Source organism: Lepisma saccharinum, chromosome 11 (genome assembly GCF_977018435.1).
Source record: "Lepisma saccharinum chromosome 11, izLepSacc3.1, whole genome shotgun sequence".
NCBI lineage: Eukaryota > Metazoa > Arthropoda > Insecta > Zygentoma > Lepismatidae > Lepisma > Lepisma saccharinum.
The window spans coordinates 58,367,453-58,391,854 of NC_139239.1; the positions used below are offsets into that span (position 1 = coordinate 58,367,453).

The window sequence follows — 24,402 nt, forward strand, 5'->3', positions numbered from 1 at the left end:
CAAATACTGATTTCCCTCCCCCCCTTCTATTTGTTCTTTTTGTATTTTACCAGGCCATCAAAGGTTTATTTCCAGATAACCCTCATATAAAAACTTTTGTATTTCAAAATGTGCATTTTACCTCTCTCAAATACTTATATACATGTTTAATCATTACAAGCACTGGCAAAATATATAAATGCAGGCAAACCATTAACTTTATGCAGATGGCTAATTGTAAAGTCAATTTCAAAACCCGTTCATCACTATTTTTGGTATATCTTGACCTGGTTACCTCGACTGATGGAAAACACACAAGTTGACAATCACCTTGGAAAGTAGTTGCTGCTACAGGTCCAACGGCACTTTTGTGAACACCTTTCAATATTCTTCCATCAAAGCTGATCTATAGAATTGTTGATCCTCCACAATGGCATTCAAGCTTCACAAGTCCTGCTTGGTGGGTGAATATAGGGTACGCCTTTAGCTTCACAGAGATTTTTCCATGTGGGTTCCAACATTGCCAATGTACAGCAGATCCTCCCCAGTGGTGGCTTTGCCACTCATTGTCAGGTACCAGATTCAATACCCGGTGGAGTCACATAGTGGTTTGGATTCCACTTTAAACTGTAGGTCCAGTCCTGATTAGCCTATCTGAATTAAGTGGACTTGAAACTCAAACAAATGAACATAAGTCAGAGTATGGGAACTGGACTGGTCTGACCAGGATGGCATATAACCCAGTTCTTGAAATGTAGGGGTCCCAGGTTCGATACCCGGTGGAGGCACATAGTGGTTCGGATCCCACTTTAAACTGTAGGTCCAGTCCCAATTAGCCTTACTGTGCATAAAGTGGACTTAAAACACCAAATCAATCAACTCAGTCATTCCTCTTATGGTAGTATCCGAAGTTGTGATATTATCTCGGAGGGAAAGTGCAAGGAGTTGATCATATTTCTGATCTCACCAAGGGTTATAGAAGTGGCAAAATTTTCTTGCTGAAATTTTAAATTCAAGAAAACTCGTGGTAGAAAACTATGCAGAAAGTAGACTGCAAAACAATTAAAAATTTCTACATTGTTAAATTATTTATTTTCTACAAATATACAATGAATATTAATTGGAATGAACTATATAGAACTTACTTTCCAAAACCACCCATGCATGCTGGGCTACCTGACACCATTTTATTAGAATTTTCCCACTCTGATGGTGTTTTAGCCTGGAAAAATAAAAAAAATATTTCTATTATCCACGAAAATAATGAAGAAAACTAATATTAAAAAGTCAAATTTTCTTTGCTGAATTGCATTGTAATAGGGCAGTGGTTCCCAATAGGTTAATGACCACTGAAACCATACTTATCAAAGCCAAGCAACACATTTAAATTTGAACAATAATTGGCATGTTTCCAACGTCTTTTGTAATTTTTTTGTATATAGCACAATGGCAAGACGGCTTAGGTGGGCTGGCCGTGTGGGACAAATGGGAGAGGAAAGAAGTGTTTATAGGATTCTTGTTGGGAAACCTGATGGTAAGAGACCTGTAGGAAAGCCAAGATGAAGATGGAGGAATAACGTTGAGATGAACCTAAAGCAAACTGGATTGATCTTGCCCAGGATAGGAACAGATGGAAGGCTTGTGTTGCTGCAGTCATAAACATTCGGATTTAAGAATGTTAGAGATGAAGTTAGTTTCAGCACAATGGTGTCATGAATGTTCTGGATGGGTTCCGAGAAGTACCAAGAATCAAAATATGGTGAGGATGGCACTCGGTTGTATGGGCAATATTTATCTGGAGTCTTAGGAAGCAGGGGGTCGTAACTCACTGTAACAGTTTGTTATTTAGGGATATTGATCTTTGACTAGGTATGGTTATTACAATTATGTATTCAATGGATATAAAGTTTAACTCTGACCAGTGTCCTCCCTTGGACCCCTTGGATATATTTGGGAGGGAATACACTTCCTTTTCTCCTTTTCACCCTAATGAAAGTATTTGCTCTTAAGAAGGTATTGATGTGAATTTGAATACTGTACAAAAAGAGAAAGGGAGACTGCAAGGTATGAAAATAAACTGTCTAATTTCTGAAATCAAAAGCCTAGGTATACCAGAGAGCATGTTTGTTGGTATGATGACAGAAATAAAAGAGTAAAGTATATATTTTGAGGGCCTTGAGTTTTTGGACTTTTAACCACTGTATTCAATATTTAAGTACCTACGTTTTAAGTTTAAGTACCTATCATTTTACAGATACATCTCCAACCCTGCTATGGCGAGTCAGCATACAAACAAGGATCAGTGTAGCACATGCACTGGGATAACTGTATGCCCACAACCATTCAGGGTCTGGCAGTTGCACATAAGCGGCACTGAAGGAGATTAATTGCAATTTTTTTCAGCTTGATTACCAACATTATTAACCTATAAACTTTGGACAAGCTGGAGCCTGCCCCCTCCCCCCCCCCCCGGCACTTTACAGGTTTTGACATGACCACCAGACAAAAGTAGAGCCTGGGCCACTGATAATCCTACCTGGCATCTACACTTACAATACAACAGGTCTTTATGACCAGCAGATGAGGTGAAACCATGGCCACGAAAATAAACCTCTAAGGTAGCTGATTTTACACCCCCATTAGACACCATCCCCAAACACATGTGTCCAGGGACTGAACAATGATTTATTAGATATACACACTACCGTGAGGACAAAGGAAGAATCTGCCTCCAAAAAGTAGGTACTGTACTTAAATATTTAACAAAGTGGTTAAAAGTCCAAAAACTCGAGATGAATGAATCGCCACTGATCAGCTACAAAGAAGAATATTTTGAGGAGTATAGACCGTGAACTAAAATAACCTTAGACAACGAAGGACAGCCAAAAATCACATCAACAAATTGATTTCCAGGACTTTTATCAAGTCAGTGAAAGCTGCAAATGCAAAGAATTTACACTAAATCATATAAGCATATTATACCGTGCGTCCATTTCGATCTGCAGCCGAGAGATCGGGAGAAGCGTGGCGGGCGGCGCTGGCGGAGATGCCGACATTTGCGGCCTGAAATGCCCGCTTATTTTTATGGACATATGCAGACATTTATATAAATATTGCAAAACGAGCACTAACCTGTGTTATAAGAGTATGGTTTTAATTTTAGTAGCTTAGTGGCTGTATGTGCTGATGATTTTGACACTACCATCTCCTGTGAAACACGGCGTAGAGGTTTGTTTGGATAACTTTCTAACGCTGTCCCAATTTCATCGAGTTCATCGAGGAAGCTCACGAAAACCATTGACTTTTAATGGTTTCGTCGGCAGCGTAATCTTGATACAGTGTTGCACATTCGAAACCTCCAAACGATCCCCATCGACACAAAACTCTTTCAAGGATATAAACTTAAGCAGGACGTTGCTGGTCAAAACTATGATTAAAATGTTTTATTATCTGTGACTCTTATCGTCACTTCTAAAGCGTATTTTTTTGTGTATATAATTGCAGAACTTGGATGAATTACAGATGATGAATTATAACCCAGGTTAGTGATCGTTTTGCAATATTTATATAAATGTCTGGATATGTCCGTAAAAATAAGCGAGCATTACAGGCCGCAAATGTCGGCATCTCCGCCAGCGCCGCCCGCCACGCTTCTCCCGATCTCTCGGCTGCAGATCGAAATGGACGCACGGTAATATGCTTATTTTGAGAATGCTAACCCATAATAAATATTAGTTGAAAAATTTATATGGCAGAAATTACATGCCATTATTTCAAATCCTTTTACAATTATCTTAGGTAACATGGCATCCACATAGGGTTACCAGATGGCTGAAAGGGAAATGTAGGACATGCTGTCCCAAAATGTAGGACACAAAACATTCTCAATAAATAATACATATTTCTATAGAACACTTTAGAAAGTAGTTGAAAAATGACACTTTTCAGTTTTAAAAAAATCAATTAATGAATTTTTAAATGCAAAATTTCAAAACTTGCAATCATACTAATCAATCTACCTCTCACTACATGATTTAAGCGGTACTTCTCAGAGGAGAAAATTTTTATCAAAATTTCAGGTTTAGCCAAACTATATTTATGTTAGAGTGGACAGTCAAACTCTTTGAAATTATAGGGACCAGTATCAAACAAACATTTTACAGACTTCATGAAAAAATAATTTCTCTTGTGAGTCTGTTGTGCTGATGGTAATGAAAGTACTCTCTCAGCATTTGAATTATGACCTGTAATGGCAAACAAATATTCAGCAATTATCGTAATTGCAAATGGTTCGAGAAGTTTCATCTTTAGTAGTTTTTAGTTCAATAACAGGGTATCTAACAAAATAACACATCCAGAATTCTTGACTTTTTCTGGACTTTTCTAGACCTTTTTTCCATTTTTCTTAATGTCTATTTATCCGACCCCTACTTAGGTAAAATTGGAAATTAGTAATTAAGAAAATAAATATTTATTTATTGAAAACCCCTACCAAAGGGCTAGTTAAGATGAAAACTGAAGCTGAATTTAAGAAGAGAATTAGATATGCTTTCTCGCATTAATGCATCCTGAACTGTGTTTGGCAGACGAGCAAGGATTTGGCATCTGGACTCAAGCCAGTATAATCTTATGTGGGGCTTGTGTCGATTGTCCCTATACATTTGTGACTGTCCCTTCATCCATCTTACCTTACCGCCATTCATTATCATTTTCACGATTAACCAAAGGGACAGAAAAAAGTTAAGTAAAATAAACTAAATCAACCAATCAGTCATTATGATAGCAAGACCACAAGAATAATTTATTGCCTTTTTATTGACTTCTTGACCTACTTGTTAATTTCTTTACTTTTTCTTGACTTCCATGACGTTCTTGACCGACAGACACCCTGAATAACTTTGTTCTCTATACTCCTGCTTTACAATCAAATTATATTGAATAAGAATGGGCAAAATCTTTTTCCATCAGTATAAACCCTAAGGCAAGAAATTCTGCTCAGGCATTGAACAGTGACGTTATCAGAAAGTGGTCCCAAAACTTTGCTCATTAATTGCTTCCGTTTTCCCGTATGTTTAATAGCAGGACAAACTTTTTTCTTTTTGGGCAATGACTGAATCAAAATAAATTTCACTATTGAGTTTGGAAGCGTAGTCCATAGACTTGTAACTTGCATGATTTCTTTGTTACCTATTTTCCTAATTAATATTATGTGACGCTCAAAATGTAGTACATTTATGATATTTTCAAATTCCTCCCGGATGCCGAACATAAGGCTAAAAAGTAGGACATGTCCGGGAAAAACCAGACGTCTGGTAACCCTACATCCACATGAAAAATTATGTTCTACAATGTGAAATAATCTATAACCCTTACCACAATAGACAAAGCATGAACACCAGACTTCAGTTCTTCTGCAAGTGTGTCATTTACCAATCGATGTCTCTAAAGAAAGAAAAAAGGAATTCAATCATATTTTCTCAGTATAAATTATAGATATAGGACCAGAGGTATATCCAGGGGAAGAGCTGTGACTCATCTCATCTGGCCCAGCTGTCCTATGCAAAAATATATTTGGTTCATGGATGAATGTGTGAAAACAACACTGATTACTAAGATACGAAGTCATAACTTTCACTCATATTTCCAGTCTTACAAAATATCTTTCCACAGCACTGCACTGGACTGATTTTTCAATAATCAACCAGTATTAGTTGATGATTCTGTATCGGTAAAATTCCCAATAATTTTATTGATTTCCTATTTTTTGGTAAATAAACTGTGATTAAGCATATACAGGGTTCCCACGCAAACTCCAAATCCATTTTCCCTGAGATTTCCCTGAGTTTTCCAGAATCCTCATATTTTTTCCAGAGTATTGAATGCACAGTAAATGACTACTATAATTTTACAATGGCCTCCTCCATTTCCCCTCATAGCCATACCATCCTCACCTTCGTTATTACTGTTGTTTTCTGATGCAAATAACAAAACTAGTTCAATAATAAAATAAAATTACACTTCTTTGCATGTAATTAAGAACAAAGATGACCAGTTTTCTAGAACTTCAAACAACTCTGAAACAATTTCTAACATATCTGATATAGAATATTGAAATATTTTCACACTTTCATAAATGTTTATAAATGGATACAATATCGATTAATCTGTAATGCGTACAATAATAGTTAAGACAAACAAATTATTGGATTTTTAAAACATATAAAAATGAAGTGACAATTATTAGTACAGATTTAAAAAGGAATTAATAAGTTACTGAGACTGAAATATAAAACAAGAAATGCACTTAATGTCTGACACAGCAAATTAAGAAACTTTACTTCTCAGAAGCTTCAAGTTTTTTAAAATTGTTTTGCAATAGCCTTTGCTTCTTCTTGCATCTTTTGTTGTTTGGCTTGTAAAGCACGGATCTCCTTGCTTTACGTTTCATTTCTTTCCTTTTGTCTTCTTTGTGATCACATTTCTTTCTCATCTCCTGCAATGCTTCTTCGTATCTAATACGTGCACCTTTAACTCTCTGGATCATATCTTTGCTTACTTCACTGCATCATAAACTTGCCGAATAGCCACAACAGACTCTTCTTTCAAGTTTTCTATTAAAACCTGCTTATTTACAGAAAACCCACTTTCCACATATGCATTGCCATGTGATAGGCATGTAAAAATTCACATGTCATGTCATAACTATAACCAGGGCTCGAAAAATCCCGGTCGCCAGGTTGCCATGGCGACTAAAATTTTCAGCCTGGCGACTGTGATCATTTGCTATTATGTACAAAATTTTAAATTCTTCATTCTTTATTTCTGTGGGCGAGGTTCAGGCTGAGGCTGTTCTACCACCTAACCCATGTCATGGAGTATGGCCAATATTTAAGCACATGTTGCGTGTGTCTGTTGACAAAATTTCGACCTGCTAGTGTTGCCATTTACGGAGGATATGTCCCAAAAATGTTACCACTCAACCCATAAAATCGCCAGTGAAAAATCAATCAAATGCTGCACATGATCAATATTTTTTGCAAATGACAGATTGACATGGCATCAGACATCCAATTATGACCCTTTGATAATTTCTTACATATTTTTCTCTCTCAAAAATGCATTTCTGGAAAAGTTTTAACACTGCCTTTCGCCAGTTATTTATATATCTAATTTTCTGTGTGGCGTAAACTGATAATTTCTTAGCATTGAAAAATATCTCAAATGGATGAGGCTTTATAATGCAGGAAAACCAGTGTAAATATCTCTTACGGTTTTCAAGATATAAATTTTCAAACTTTGGGTTGCGCAAGTTTTGAAACCCCTTAGTATGCACAATTGCAAGTAGGTTGTTTCCTGGTGCCTGATATTCAGAGCTGGCACCTAGCTCTGAAGAAGATTTTTCGAGCACCGACTATAACAATAGTTGAACATGATCAAAAACTTAAAATATGGACAAGTATTTATGAACAATACATAATTCATAAGTAAATATTTAAAATTCTGTTCTAAATGCAGTAAATACACAATCATCAGTATTGTACACAAAAGATGGCAGAAAATAAATATTTCCCTAAACAGGACACTCCATTTTTTTACTATTTTGTAAAAAAAAAAGAAGGAAGAAAAAACTTAAAACTACTCCCTAATAAGGGAAATCAAATGAACACTGGATATCTTTATTATGAGTTTTCCACATCTTGAAATATATTTTACGTCATGTAAAACATCGAAATCGGCTAATTAAATTTTAAAAAGTGCAAAAATTATGGGGGTCACTTGGTCACCAGCCCTGGAATCACATTTAAAAACAAGAAACAGACAAACAAATAGATACAAGTTCCTTGCTGAAAGAGAAATGCTACAACAGCTTGGATTATCCACAGACAGGAACATATTATAATCCCTCAGTTTTGCTTCATTGGGAACCATTAATCAATTACAAGATTTTCCCTGAGATTTCCCTGAGATTTGTATTTTTTTCAAATTCCCTGAGATTTCCAGGTTTTCCAGGTTTTCCAGGTGTGTGGGAACCCTGCATATACTTCCACACTCTTATTCTGGCTTTTATGATTATAAACGTACAACTCATTACTGTTTTGTAAAATAAATTTAATTTTTAATCCTAATGCAAAACTATCACTGTATAATAAGTAAGAAATCATGATGGTTTTAGATTAAATGTGTGTCTCCCCCTCCCCCCCCCCCCCTTGCAAGCTTCAAATTGTCACAAGTGGATGAAAATGATACCTGTAGCATCACACAGTCACCACGTCACTGAGGGCAATGTTCTAGGCAGTCAACTAAATTCATAGGGATGATTGGGTGGTTTTGGACAGGATTGTTAAAGGTCCAGGAATTGTAAATAAATTCAATTCTGATCCAGGAGAGAAAATCAGCAAGCGCAAATGGGTTCTGGACCGTAAAGAACCCTTTTTATATGTTAAGTATTTCAATTCGGCCCAGGAACCTTTTTACCAGATCAATTTAAATATGGTCCAGGAACCTTTTTCAATTGAACAAAGGCAACTTGCATCAAATTGTACGAGAAAAAGGGTTCCCGTCCTGTTACAGAACCAAATAGAACCCATTAGAATGTATGGATTTCTGGATCCTTAATAATCCCAGGGTTGTTAATTTCCAGGAATTTTAAATAAATTCAATTCCCATCCGGAAGGGAAAATCAGCAAGTGTAAATGGCTCTTAGACTGTAAAGAACCTTTTCATGTATAAAGTATTTCAATTCGATCCAAGAATCTTTTTTCAGGATGAATTTAAATATGGTCCATGAACCCTTTTTGCAGATGAATTTAAATACAGTCCAGGAACCTTTTTTCCGGCTCAATTTAAATTTCGGTCCAGGAACCTTTTTTCAGTGAAACAATACGCAACTTGGACAGAATTTAAATTTATTTTTTTAAAAAAAAAGTTCCAGTCCTGCAGCGGAACCCACCCACTAGAATTTATGGGTTCATAGACCTTTAACAACCCTGGTTTGGGGAGAGGTTTGTGTAGGGTGACCAGATCCTTACCAGCAAAAAACAGTACACACACATACCATGACAAATTCATCAAAAAAGGAAAGACATGAAGGACAAAAGTTTAAAAAATAATTATTCTATTATTTGATGAATCCCCAAAGTATATGAGTGGCATAAAACAAAAATGAAAACTAAAGGTATTTAAAATTTGACATATTAAACAAACTACAGTTGTGAGCAAAATTTTGTTGAGAACATGTCACTTACACTTTAAGTCTTTAAAACAATTCCAATAACTTCAAATTAACAAATATTTCATAATCAAATGTACCAATATTTAAGTATCATCCTTAATGGTTCTGTAATTTTGCTTCGAGTGAATAGCATGTAATAACTTTGTATTTTCCATAACCATATCATGGAATTCACTACAGGTACAACTGAAATTATATTTAGTAATTATTAGGTGTTTCAGAGTTTCCGTTTTCAATTGAGATTTCTCAGCAGTCCACCTGTTATTCATTAATGAGAAAACTCTCTCAGTGGGTGCATTTGTGGCTGGAAGGCACAAACTGAACTCTACAATATCAAATACCTGATAAAAGGAAATACATTTTTCCTGAAAATATTTGAATAGCTGAACCCATCTTAAATCTACTCTCATTTGAGCAGTGTTCCATGCTTTCAGTTTTTCAAGAGTAGCATAAGCTCTTATATTTGAAATTTCATCAAAGAGATAAGAATCATTAAGTTGCTTTCCTGACCATTTGTTGAAAAATTGTACGCTATTTTGCACCCTGTCCCATTCGATCATCGAATCCAGTTTTGCCCAATCCAACACAGTCATTTCAGAAAGGGAGAGGATCACTGCTTAATATATTCAATACAAGTTGAATAAAATGAACGCACATGTTCCTTAAAACTTGACATACAAGCAAACCCATTTTCCTCCAGACTTTTCAGTTTCGACTGCACTATGAGAGGCAAAAGAAGGCAGTTATATCTGTCAACTAATTTTTGTTTAAGTTCTGCAATCAATGCAGAACCTTCTATCATAGAAACATATTGACCCTTTAGAAAGTGAACAAAGTCATTAAAAAGTGCTGCATTGGAATGGATAAAATAAAGCCATATTTCAGATAGGAGGTCCTCAAAGAACATTTTAATGATTGTGGGACACTTGTCCTGTGATAGAAGGTATGATTTCAATGCTGTATGAGCTCTACGGCTGGCAACAAAGAGAGCCACGTAGTTTTGCTATAGGAAAGAAGCTTTGAGCACTCTATCTCCATGAAGTCACAAAATTCACGTAAAGCAAGTTCACGTACTGTACATATGTAAAAATACGAGTATATTTTGTGCACCACACTTTCTATGCAAATCGGTAAACAGTCCTCGCAGTTTGTACACAATTATTCACTATATGTGCAGAACAACCTACACCTACAATTGGTTTATTTAAGCATTCCTGAACAATACTGTAAACATTTTTTTTTACCTTTTCTTGCTGCTCCTCCAAAGTTGCATTTGCTGTTGTCAGCACATAATCCAACAACTTTAGTTTCAATGTTGTATTCATTTAATGTATTCAGGATATACGAAGACACAATATCGTACGTTTCACCACACTGATCTTGAAAATCCAGAACTTTAATGTGCACTCCGCTCAAAGGAAGGAAGTAGCGCACCAACAATGGAAACAATTTCGTAGCTTTATGGTTCGACGAATCTGTGTAAACTGTAATGTAATTTACCTGGTCCAACTCTTTTTGAAGCTCTGCAAACGCATAGGGGCTTATCACATTTGTCACGATCGCTTCACATTTTGTTCTTGCACAAGCATATTGTGGTTCGAAGCACTTCTTAACAAGTTTCGAACTACAGTCTGTAGAACGAAAGGATTGATCATGTTGCACTGTATGAAATGCAGAACATGCTTCTACTGCTGCCAATTTTTTATTCTTTAGGCCCAAAATTCTTGTTTCGAAAAAATATAGAAAGAGTAGCACTAGATGCACTAGCAGCGTCGGCAGATTTGTGTTTTGCCGTTTGCAGATGTCGTGTTATTTCAGACCTTCCACTGTTTGCAATTGAAAACTCACCTGAACATTTTTCACAGTGAATATCACTATCGCTTTTGCCTCTCTTAAGAAATGGATAAAGAGATTTCAGTTCTGAATTAAATGCACATTTCCTCCTAGGAGGCATCTTCACCCGACAGTGTTGAATTACGAGACGTGCACTTCAGAAACGAGACTTCCACTCTACGCACCCCGTAACAACTGGACAGATCGGCACCACCCTCTTGTTCGCAACTGTTTACAACCTGCTCTCTGCCGTGGTAACTACGCATTGTTCTAACCGGATGTTATTTCTCTCCAGCCCGACCACAACAGAAAAGTATGTACTGCATAAATTATTGACATGGAAAAAACAAAAGAAAATATAAATAGAAAATAAATATTTGGACTTCGGAGACCGGAGTAGAAATCAGGACATTTCGCAGGACATATGTGAAAGAAAGGACATATCTTAATTTTATACATGGCTTCGCATTCTGCAGGACAGCCCATCAAAAAAAAGGACTGTACTGCGAAAATCAGTACGGATGGTCACCCTAGGTTTGTGAGGTGTTAATTAGGGCTAAGCCAATACAGCTTTGAACTGATACCCATGCAGATTCTGACCAATAGCAATACCCATTCTTGAGAACTGTAGCAATTAAAAGTTGTTTAAAATACTAATTAATGTTAGTGGGTGTATATTCTTCTCCAATTTACCAAAACTTCACTTAAAAATATTCAAGTATTACATCAGAATATTAAAATATCTCTTATGTAATTAAAAAATACACACCAAATTTGGGGAAAATAAATGGAACTTTCGAATTTTGCATAATATCTAGGATAATTAGACTCCATGAAAATGTGTCTTTGCATTTTTGTAATATCCAGGACAATTAGGCACTGTGCATTTTTGTAGACACCATGAAAGGCCAATATGGCAATAAAGTATAAGTAAATCCAACCAATACTTTCCGATACTGATACATCAACAACAACATTGCATCAGCCCTAGTATTAATGTTATACAATGGTAATTACAACTTGTCACATGTTAGGAGTCCATCAAGAAACGGATCCTTCTGCTAAGATATCAAGAAAAAATAGAGCTTCTGAGCAAGTGTCAACTCACGCAGGTTCTAGTATTTCAATGTACATGTTTTTCACAGTTGGTGGAAGTAGAAGCAACTTAATTCTGCATTGACTTGAAATTTCCTCATGTTTGGCTCTTGACCATCTCAACAACCTGTATACATCATGGGTCATGTTTTATGTGCAGTCTTGAATGTGCCACTCAGATTTTATTACATACACAATTAAATGGTTTGGAAGAAAAACTGTGTTTCACGGACAATCGGAAACAACAAGCAGCAGCGAGAGCAGTGTTCCTAACAAAAACATATGAGAGAGGTTACATGAAGAAACATTCCCCCTAGAAATTGAATGCCAGCTGAATGGCAAATTTCTTACATGTAATTTAATTTCATTATCAACATACATCATTCTGTTTAATTAAATGTGCATATGTGACAACTTTGCTTCTGTCACTTATAAAGTTTCAGCAGGTTGGTCACCCTTGCAACAAACGTTAGAGCCTTGTCATCAATAGATTTCAAACTTCCTACACAAGTTGCACCTGCCTCGCCCGGCCTCACCAGAGAATGCTCGCAGATACAGATTATATGCTTGTAAAGCGCATGCGTGTGGGAGTGCGGTGCCCTGCTAGATTTCTCTCGCTGTAAAAGTCAAGTTTCATACAGTGGTCTGCAAACTTTACAACTATCACGGAAGGACAAACTACAAAACCAACTAACAAATAATCTGTAAGCAATGAAATGCTTGCAATTCAGACAATGTAAAAGCTATATATAGATGTTAATGTAATGTTTGTTCACTTGTGGATATACATGGCAGTGCACCGTCCATTTCATACTTATGAGCAGCTGCCTCTGAGTACAGGTATGCTAAATTTTAAAAATGCACTGTTGTAAAGACCTCTAATATATTTCTTGTCACTCCAGTGGTGTTCCTCTCCAATACTGAGGTTCAAACATGGCATGTTAGTGCTCCACAGGTGCCCATGTTTCACCACATTCCTCTGAATGTACACATAATTCCACCAGAAATAAAATGTACCAGTTACCTTTAATTGGATCCAGTTTCAGCCAAACATTAATTCTGTCAAGTTTGACTTATGGACATTCTGGCGATATGGTGGTCAGTCACATAACATCATGAAAATAGTCAGTGTGCTGGTAGTTTGATGTGAAGAATGTACTGAAATAGCCGATGAAATGTTGCTCTCGGAAAACCCCTTATTAGGGTGGAGTGAAAATGGGCTAAAAAATTTTTTTTTGAATTTCAATTAGCTAGATATGTCAAAAGGTGCCAATAGATCAATAGAACACTGTGTAAAAATTTCAAGACTTTTGAACAATATTTTGATCGCCCTTCGCAACCTTTGATTTTGCTATACTAAGCAACATTACAACGATATAACGATATAGTCAGTCAATAGTGACTATTAGTCAGTTTAGTCACCTTAAAACTCAGTTAATGCAATCAAATGCCACAAACAGTTACAAGGTGAAGTGAGAGAAGTCACGTTTCGACTAAAACGTTGGCATTAGCTGTTGAGAAGCGATGCATGCACGGATGAAGCCATCTCGCGATTTCTGTCCACAAATAGCTTTCGCCGCCTCAGTCATCATCTTCACGTGTCTTTCCACAGCCTGTGTGTGGTTGGCGAATTTTGAGAAGGTGAAAGTTGGAGTCACCTCCGTCGTGATGAGATCCCTGAGCTCAGTGTCCGTCATTGCCTTGATTACGGGAGGCTCAGAGATAGGGCAGATGGCCCAGTCGATCACGTCGAAGTATTCCACAGCGTCGAAATTGGGTTTTGCGGGAACCTTGAACCTCCGTATTTGTCCACTGGGGTCTGCTGCAGCTCTGGCCTTCATCACTCGTGTCCAGGCCAATTCACATATGTGTGGTCGATGGTCCGTCATCATAGCCAGGAGCAGATTCTCCGGGTGAGGGAAGTATGCTATCCGATGAATGATGGGGTCAACCATCTTCTTGCGCTTAGGGCTGAGGTATCGTCACTTGACGAGCATCTGGTGAAGGTGCCTAGCTCCATCTTTGCATGACCAGTGGGCTTTTACGGCGAACCACGTTGGAGCATATACGCGAATGATGAACGTCACCAGCTTTTTCAGATTCTCTGACGGTTCCATGTCGCTTACATATAATCGGAGGATTCGATTGACTGTCGTTATCCATCGTGAGTGATTCAGGCAACCTGGGTTTCGCATTGCCAGATTGACGCTACATTCACTTTTGCCGATGCTATTGCACGTTTCCAGTAGATAGCGCTGATCTGTGCTCAACTCCTTCGGGTCAACATTGGACAGTTGCTCGATCAGCTGCACTGGTGCAAATGAGGAGACAGGCTGTTCGCTACACGTCACTAGCTGCTTTCCAATATCTCCACAGAATCCGTGCGGGCCTGTAGTCGTGCCATCGAATGCCTGGAATAGATGGCGCAGGGGCAGCTCATTGGCATGGAGCAGACATACCAGCCACTGCAGAGGACGCTCGAAAGTTTCTTCCAGTCGGCAGATAACGCCCGCTGTGTGTCTTGTGTTCACATTTGTGCCGTCACACCCTACAACTTTAATGTTCTCTGTCTGCGCATTCCTCTCTTTGAAACTAGCGACTATTGACTCAGCTACGTCTTTGCTGGAGCCTGATGGCGGAGTCGTGTGGCTGAAGTACGAAGAACCCGGCTCTGTGATGATGCTTATGTGTTCTTCCGTGAGGGTTTTTCTGTGTTACTTGTTGTCGTCGCCGAGAACTTGTGTCAAAGTTTGATCCTTGTGGCCATCAAAGAATACTCCCTCTATGCCAGTGTGTGTGTGGTCAAACTGGTCATCATTCTGCTGGAGTTCCTTACGAGTTTTTCTGCGTCCTCGGCGGATCTTGCTTCGATCGATTACTTTAGATCGGTCGATTGGCGACACAAGACCAAGATCATGCAGAACTGATGTTACTAATACAGCAGACGATCCATCCGAGACTCGGATCCGATCGCAAGCTTTAGGGAGTGAAGGTAGAGAGATTGTCATTTTCTTACATTGGCGATTCTGCTTTGGCTTAGTCTTGACTGATTCTGTATCTGGAATGTACTCATCGCCAGTGGACATTTACTCTCAACGGTCCTCTGCTTCTTCATTCGTTCGAGATTGGCTTCCTCTCTTTCAGCTTTCTTCTTCAATTTTGACGTCTCCTCTTGATCTATACTGCTGATTATCATTTTTTTTTGGTCCTCTCTGGTCTTCAAGGAAATTGCGTTCCTTTGCGGTAACTTTGAATTCTTTCGTGCATTTGCAGTTGGAAACCATGTCGAAGCACTTGCATTTGCTGAGAAACAGACTGTTACCTCTGTCGCGAAAGTCCGAGAGTCTCCGTTGGTAGTTGGGTTGATCCTTTTTCCCTTTGTAGACCTTTAGGATTATGTTGTATTTGTCATGGAACGATCTGAGTTTTTCAATCGCTTGTGCGTGAGTTACTGTTGGAAGTGAGGCCCTTTCCCAGATCTCTTCGACTTCATAGCACAGTTTGTGAGATATGTCCAAAAATGATGGGTATTTTCCATTGTTCGTCTTCAGGTCGTGTCGCACTTGAATATATTTCTTCATGAGATCAGTGTAGGTCGGCAGAGTATTGGTCGGTAGGTTTCATGGAGCGCCAAATATATCTTGTAACTGCCATCTCTCTGAAAATGGAAGTTCTGGGGATGGGGATATCCTGAGGATAACATGATGTCCCCAGGATATCCCAAGGACATCCTGGGGATAACGTGTGTTATATAGGTAAGCTATAGGGCAAATGGCACATTTTCCATATTATCACCAGGATGTCCTTGGGATATCCTGGGGACATTATGTTATCCTCAGGATATCCCCATACAATGTATAGCTTGCTTGATTTGGTGTTTTAAGTCCACTTTATGCACAGTAAGGCTAATTGGGACTGGACCTACAGTTTAAAGTGGGATCCAAACCACTATGTGCCTCCACCAGGAATCGAACCCGGGACCCCTTGATTACAAGGCGACGACGTTACCACTGCGCCATCGAGAGGCCCTCATACAATGTATAGGTAAGCTTAAGATGCCTAAAACCTTTTTAATAAGTAGCTTGCTTAGATTCGCTACTTAATAAGCCATGCTGAAATCAAACTGAATCAGGCTACAAAGTCATAAAAAGGATTAAAATGCCAATTATTTCAATAAGGTGAAGGGCGATCAAAGAGTTGACAGAAAATAATATGATTTTGCATGATTCTTACTATGGACAAATGGCACATTTTCCCTAGTCTAGCTTATAAAAATGAAAATAAAAGTTTTATCACTCCACCCTACCCCTTATTGAAAATAAATATTTGTGAAGGTGAACAGAGTGCCTTAATGAGAATTTGGACAATTTTCATCTTGGCGTATTTTTATTAACAAAACATTATAATTAGTGCTTTGCAATTTTCCTGTAATTTCAAGCCACAACTTCCACTTGTGATGGTTCTTAATTGATGCGTGTCTAGTGGTTTACATTTGTAGAACAAGTCGATAAACTTTTGTGGTCCACTATTCACACACAAACAATGCAAGAAATCAAGTATGAAGAGCACATGGTATGAAATATCTGGTGGCAGCTTAGTGGTCAAGGTCTTTAAGTGGTCACCCTTTGATTTTGCCAGAGTTCCCAGTATGGACACAGCTGTTCTTTTTGAGTGTGCCTTCATCAATTTCAGCATTCATCCTATCCTGATCATCTCGATTAGCCAAAAGCAATGCAAACTGATGATTTGGTTTATTTTACTTCACTTTTCTGTCACTTTTGGCTAATCGCGAAGATGAGAATGAGTGATGATATGATGAAAGGAGTCACAAAACTCCCATGCCTGTCCATTCCGGGATTCGAACCCAGGACTCCTGGCCAAAAATACATATTAAAATATTAGTATTTAAACTTTTGGTGAATTTGACAAAAAAGAACGAAGTTCCACTCAATGAGAGTAAACATGGCTGTGCATGGCTGAGTAGCTATGTACCAAGAGCAGCCCACACTTATTTACATAGTGTTGTTTGTTCTGCAAAGTACTACAGAATAAAAGTTCAGTTAAACCGAATACGACAACTTTCACAAGTCAATTCCGTACAACTGACTATTGCTTTATCCTTGTCCATTCTGTGTTTGACTGTGGAATGCTTGCAGATCGGCAACCAGAAAAAACTGATAGTATTTTTGCACAAACTTTTATGCCACTTTACTTGCACACAACTGTGAATGTTAGGATTGCAAACGTTACATTTTAACATGACCATTCTACTGTAAAAATAATTTTCTCAAGGAACACTTATTACGTTTTTTTATTATTTCATTAATTTTTGGTATACTAACTAACTTTGGCTTCCTAATCACAAATCTGTTGTTAAAAAGCAGGGGTCACGTGAAAAAATTGTACACTTCTGTATATATAGGGTGGCTCAATAAGTCACTTAACACCCCCAGCACAAGGCCACTGCGGCATGGAACGTGAAAATGGCGATGACCAATCGTTGCCTGGCCAAGGGGGAACCACATTGACGTCACCCGCATGGTCGGCAGCCATCTTGAATTCAACTTCAGAAATTTAAATGGGAAGGGGGTCGTGCGACATATCAAAATGGGCTAGAATTTCACCAGGAAAACAACTGTGACATTTGTTTTCACCTAACTTTAATTGTTGCAGAGTTAACAATACCACAAAGTTATAACACATGCTCAATATGACGTCTCTCTTGCGCAACACACACGTGTAATCGTCTCTCCCATGACCTTACCACATTCTGAAGAACCTCAGGAGTTATTGAGGTACAGGCATATCCACAATGTGTGTGCGCAAGTGGGCCAGATCCCTGATTTTCGTAGCATACACCATGGCTTTCAGGTGTCCTCAGAGGTAAAAGTCCAATGGTGTCAGGTTAGGTGAGCGTGCAGGCCATTCCACAGTCCCTCGGCGACCAATCCAGTGGTGAGGGAATTGTTGATCCAGGTACTGACGGCCTATCATCCCATAGTGCGGTGGAGCACCATCTTGCTGGAACCATTCAGGATAGCTCCCATCCTCGGACAGTAAGGATGGTAAGATATGCTCCTGTAGCAGAAGCAAGTAGCCCTCTGCATTTAAGTTACCCTCAATGAAAAATGGACCAACAAGTCGGGAACCCCAAGTACCACACCACGCCATTAGCTTCCCGCCTCCCGTCACCTTGCTGGGATCTGTCCAATGTGGATTTTCGGGTGACCAGTAACGCAGATTTTGCTTATTCACCTCTCCCGACACATAAAAATTAGCCTCATCACTGAACAGAATCTTGCTACCGGCGGCAGGGTCACGTTGCAGTTGTGCTATAGCCCACTCACAAAACTGCAAACGCCTGTCTGGATCGTCCTTACTAAGGTGCTGCTGCAGCTGTATCTTATACGGATGCCAGTGGTGGTCACGTACAATCCTTTGAATTGAACACCTGCTGACACCGCTTTCCAGCGCCAGTCTCCGTGTGCTACGGGTTGGGGACTTTGCAAATGATGCCAACACCGCTACAGCAGTACCCTCATCCGTGGCTGTTTTCGGACGTCCATGTCGCGGCTTGTCATCCACAGATCCAGTATCTTGGAACTTTGCCAGCAACTGGCTGACGGCCACATGTGACACTGGTTGTCTTGCAGGATTGCGGTTATTGAAGTCTGCGGCAATATCACGCATACTTCTCTCCCCTGACATCAATATGATGGCAATCCGTTCCTCACGTGTTAGTGGCATTTTCGTTCAGATCAGTGAGAAAGGAAATATGCTACTCTTGACACGATCAATTCTTCTTCTTCTTCTTCTTCTTCTTCATGCCCCTCACCGCTTGTATGGTAGCAGTCTTGGGCAACGGTCTGAAAACATTGAGGGCTGGAAATTCGCGCACTAGTATAAACAGCACAATATTTTGTTCCACTTCACTTCACTGTCACTATAACACTGCAATGATGAGGCATGATATCAAAAGCGAAGTTCACACTGTCGAGCAAATCCATAGAGAATCCACATAATAGAGGGGGAAGGTGATGAAAGTAAAGAGGGCAAGGAGAGAGGAAATGGAACCTTTTTTCGAAGGAGTCTGTGAAAGAGTGCCTGACGTTGTGTATTCCATAGCGGGCATTGAAAAAATAAATGGGTGGGGGTTTGTTTATGTTCTCCACAGGTACAATTGGGAGAGGGAGTTTGGTGAATTCTTGCCAGATGATCGTTTGTGGTCACGTGTCCCGTTCTAAGGCGTAGGATACAAGTGATCACTTCACGAGGCATTTTTAGGTGATGAAACCAGGGTCGAATAAGGAGTTTATCGTTGAACCATTTATAAGTAGTGGTTTTTGCCACTGCGGCATGAGCCCAATTTTCCCACTGGGAATTAATTTTTTTTTTGACACGAGGTAAAAGATCAGTATAGGCAAGTCGGATAGGAGAGAGGGAAGGAACGTCCACAGCTGTTTTGGCATAAAGATCCACTAGGTCTTGATAAGGATTAAGATTGCTATGCGCTTTGACATAAGTGAACTGTACTCGTTGGTCGTTGTGGTGGAGGTGAAAGTACTCCTGTAAAATTAAGGTGGGAAAGAGTTGCAAACGATAAGCTGCCTTACCACAACGAGCGATCGTAAATAATACACTGAGGGCATCTGTGAGAATTAAAGTTTGCGTATAGTGTGCTTCACGAGCGTGGAGCAAAGCCTGATAAATGGCATAGCACTCTGCCGAGTAAATAGACGCTTCTGACGATAAGGAAAATTGACGTACAACATTGTATCGAGGGACATAAAAGGCACATCCAACGCGGTCGGCATCTTTGGAACCGTCTGTGTAAATAAAAGTGTAGTCGGGCCATAATTCACATCATCACTCTTTTAAACTTTCATGTAAAGACATAACACAATCGTAATTCCCATGCCAACCAATACTACAAGATATGTACATACCGGTAAGTCAATATCCGGACATTTTCAGTGATTGGTCTAACAATATAACAATAAATGCCACATAATCACATACTAACGATTATTTGAACAATAAACATTTAAGCAAAAAGGAAAGGACGTGTCACTCTCCCATGCGGAAATTGCCCTTAAATTTAAAGTTAGGTGAAAACAAATGTCACAGTTGTTTTCCTGGTGAAATTCTAGCCCATTTTGATGTTGCACGACCCCCTTCCCATTTAAATTTCTGAAGTTGAATTCAAGATGGCGGGCATCAAGATGGCTGCCGACCATGCAGGTGACGTCAATGTGGTTCCCCATTGGCCAGGCAACGATTGGTTATCGCCATTTTCACGTTCCATGCCGCAGTGGCCTTGTACTGGGGGTGTTAAGTGACTTATTGAGCCATAACTTTGTGGTATTGTTAACTCTGCAACAATTAAAGTAATGTGAAAACAAATGTCACAGTTGTTTTCCTGGTGAAATTCTAGCCCATTTTGATATGTCGCACGACCCCCTTCCCATTTAAATTTCTGAAGTTGAATTCAAGATGGCAAACATCAAGATGGCTGCCGACCATGCGGGTGACGTCAATGTGGTTCCCCCTTGGCCAGTCAACGATTGGTCATCGCCATTTTCACGTTCCATGCTGCAGTGGCGTTGTACTGGGGGTGTTAAATGACTTATTGAGCCACCCTGTAGTATATGTATGTTGCCACGAACCATGAACGGGTAGCCCCACAAACCATTCAAGGATAGCTCCACAAATCATTTCTGGTAAGGTTAGGTTAGGCAAGCCTAATTAAAATTTTGTTTGTAAAACAAAGCGATACAGCTTTAAAAAAAAAAAAAATCTGAACTTATATCGGCTTTTTTCCCTATTTCCAGACGTGACCCCCGCATTTTAACAACAGATTCCTGGGTAACTGTCTGATTTCGGGCTAACGCATTTCTTCAATTTTACAGAAGAAACTACGGTAAATATTTACTATAGCACAAACACATTTCCTCATTTTTACAGAAGAAACTGCCTATGGAAATGAGTTTCTATAGCATTGTATAAGTTCCTTAAGGATGAAAACTGGCCAAAAACGATTTTTTTAAACTATGTGTGCCTAACCTAACCGAACCTATCCTAAAACTACATGAATGGTTTGTGGGGCTATTGTGAATGGTGAGTGTGGCTATCTTTTTTTTTTGCTGTTTAGGGTATGCAGTGTTTCTAGTTTTAACCATTCAAGATAGCCACACTGACCATACACGATAGCCCCACAAACCATTCACGTAGCGTTAGGTTAGGCAAACGTAGTTAAACAAATAAATACATCTTTAAAAAAATCGTTTTGGTCAAGTTTTCATCCTTAAGGAACTTGTACAATGCTATAGAAACTCATTTCCGTAGGTAGTTTCTTCTGTAAAAATGAAGAAATGTGTTTGTGCTATAGTAAATATTTACCGAAACTACTTACGGAAAGAAGTTCTTGCGGCATTCTTAAAGTTCGTGGAGGTATTTTCTTTCATCATTGTACCGTGAATTCATGTATTTTTGAAGTATTCATGTATCTACGACACGGCTCGAAAAATTTTCTTCCAAGCTAGGTGTCAGCTCTGAATATCAGGTGCCAGAAAACCACCTACTAGCAATTGTGCATACTACGTATGTTTCAAAAGTTGCGCAATCCAAACTTTGAAAATATATATCATGAAAATTGTAAGAGATATTTACAGCGAGTTTTCTGCACTAAACTAATCCTGTAGGCTATCATTCGGGTCATACATTTATGTTAGCATTTATCTAAATAAAAGCAATTTCATTATTTTAAAAATCATCATTAATTTGCTGAAAACATCTGAGAACTGATTTTCAACAATAAATACCAACTCAAACAATTTGTGGGATCATTTGTTGGTGTTTGACTGGTTGTAAAACACTTGCTTTGTGAGGTACAGCAGAAGCAGGGCATTTTTATTAGAAAACCTCTTGCACATGAGTGCAAGTTTGAGTAGTAGCTAAAATAGCCTACTCTTCAGCAATGCACACGCACTGCTCCAATGAATATGCCATGCTGAATCAATTTTTTAAAAAAAGAGGCACAGTAGCAGCGAAAGTGACCCAGGGGCAGCCTAGGATTCTCTCAAGTCCAAATTTCGGCACAAAATCTTGATTTATGATTTTTGACGTAAATGTATAGCCAATACTTAGACACATGTTGCATGCAACTGTTGGCAATATTTCGACCTGCTAGTGTTGACATAAATGGAGATATGTCCCAAAATGGCACTCTTCACTCACCCCATAAAATCGCCAGTCGAAAATTCATCAAATGTTGCACATGACCAATTTTGGTCGCAAAAGACAGACTGACATGGCATCAGTCATCAAATGTCTAATTATGACCCTTTGATAATTGAAGACTAAAATTGGTAAATGCTGTAAGTGCCACAATAATTCAAACACCGTTTTCCACGTTAAACTGTGAAATGTGCCATGCTTTATAATGTGGTAAACGTGAAATGTGGCTCGTAGCCCTCTAAGTAGTTCAAAGGGCATGTAAAGAGGTCACTAGTGAGCACGTTCTTACGGGCTGATGTGCGGAACTATGCGATTTCCCAACACTTTCACTTTTGGCACTTACAACGTTTACCACTTTTAGTCCTCAATTTCTCACATATTTTTCTTACTCAGAAGTTCATTTCTGGAAAAATTTGAATGCTGCTGTTATTAATTTATATAATTTTCTGTACGGAGTGAACTGATAATTATAAGCATTGAAAAATATCTCAATAGATGAGGCCTTATAATGCAGAAAACCCGGTGTAAATATCTCTTACGGTTTTCATGATATACATTTCCAAAGTTTGGGTTGTGCAACTTTTGAAACACTCTGTATAAGATGCTGAGCACCACGGTATTCAAAACATCGATAAATTATTTGAGAAAGCAGGAAATGGGGTGTTGGGGAACAAAGGGTAAGAAATTGTTACGGACACTATGGACTGTTCACAACGTTGATAAAAAATAATAATTTGCTAACTTACGCTACAGCGCCTTGAATAACGTAGTGTGGAAAATGGCACGGTTCTGCGCTCTCTGGCTGGTTCCACTCGAAACTGATCCGCTAGAGGCGCTGGTGTTGGACCCGGTGCTTGGTATTAGTTTGCTTATAATGGAAGTAAATGGAGTTTTCGCTGCAACGTCTGATTCTTTTACATGAAGCATATCTATGACTGTGATAATTGCTATGATATTTGGTACAGTGGTCGCGAAGATATTAACAAACATTCTAGACAGTCGACCACGTCCTGTTATCATCATACTTTCATTAATAATACGGGAGAAAAAATATGCATGAAATGCTCTTGGCAACTAAATTTTTGTGTATGAATTAGGTTCATTATTATTACCATCATCATAATTTGTTTTAAAGATATACACACTGAAGCATTTGTATTTTTGATATTTACTGTCTCTTTTCTTCCGCTTTAAACTAATCGCTGCGATGATGATAATGATGATTCCTTGAAAAGACAAAACTTTCTTAGTGCCATCGACATGAGTGTAAGGAAACTTTCAAACCAATGGGACAAGCGACACGGGATGTTCACACTGTCACACTAGTGACACACACTTCCAGACTGAAAAATAGCATTCATTGCACATGAGGGTCCAAACAGCAAACGACAAGTTTGTATGGTGTATTCGCGTGCTACTTGTTACTTTGGTCGGAAAGCTCCTTAAAGGAAGGGTGCTCAGACCGAAGCGACGTGCTACAGGGGGAGTTCCCAACTAAGTGACAAGCGACATGGTGCCTTCAGTCTATTGGCAAGCGTTCGCTGCTAATTGTGCGAACAACAGATAGGTGACACGACAAACCGCACATTACAACAACAGATCTAGGCGACACGATAAGCCACACGTGTCGCTTGTACGTCGCTCAAACTGGGCCATTTCCTCAATAGCTTGCAACATGTTGCAGTGGTTTGTTGTTCGCGCATGCACGATGCAATGAGTGTCTTGCTTTAGGGAGATTGCGCACCAAAGCGACAAGCGGCACGTGACACTTATCACTTGAGGATTTCACCAACCGAACGCTGGCCTGTGCTTCCTGTCATGCCGCTACGATGTGAAATGTTGCTCTTGATTGGCTCCTTTCCAAGCAACATGTGTCACTTCGGTATGAAAGTTGCCTTGGACCGAATGACCTGTCGCTTTGGTGTGAAATCCTCTTATCGTTTGTCGCATGTCGCTTTGGGGTAAAATCTCCTTGAGGAAACTGTGCAGTCAGAGCTTGTGTCGCTACGGTTCGAAAGGCTGCATTG

The 24,402-nt window shown here is 39.1% G+C and overlaps 1 protein-coding gene across 1 annotated transcript in view; it reads right to left on the reverse strand.

Annotated features, from left to right (window-relative positions):
* The window catches only part of LOC145994837 (bolA-like protein DDB_G0274169), a 71,178-nt gene that overhangs the window by 43,844 nt on the left and 2,932 nt on the right, over positions 1-24,402 (reverse strand). Inside the window, exons 2-3 of the mRNA XM_083131203.1 lie at positions 5,353-5,421; positions 1,125-1,201 (exon numbers count right to left, since the gene is read on the reverse strand). Of these exons, the coding sequence (XP_082987329.1) occupies positions 1,125-1,201; positions 5,353-5,421 (146 nt within the window). The remainder of the gene's footprint in view (positions 1-1,124; positions 1,202-5,352; positions 5,422-24,402) is intronic.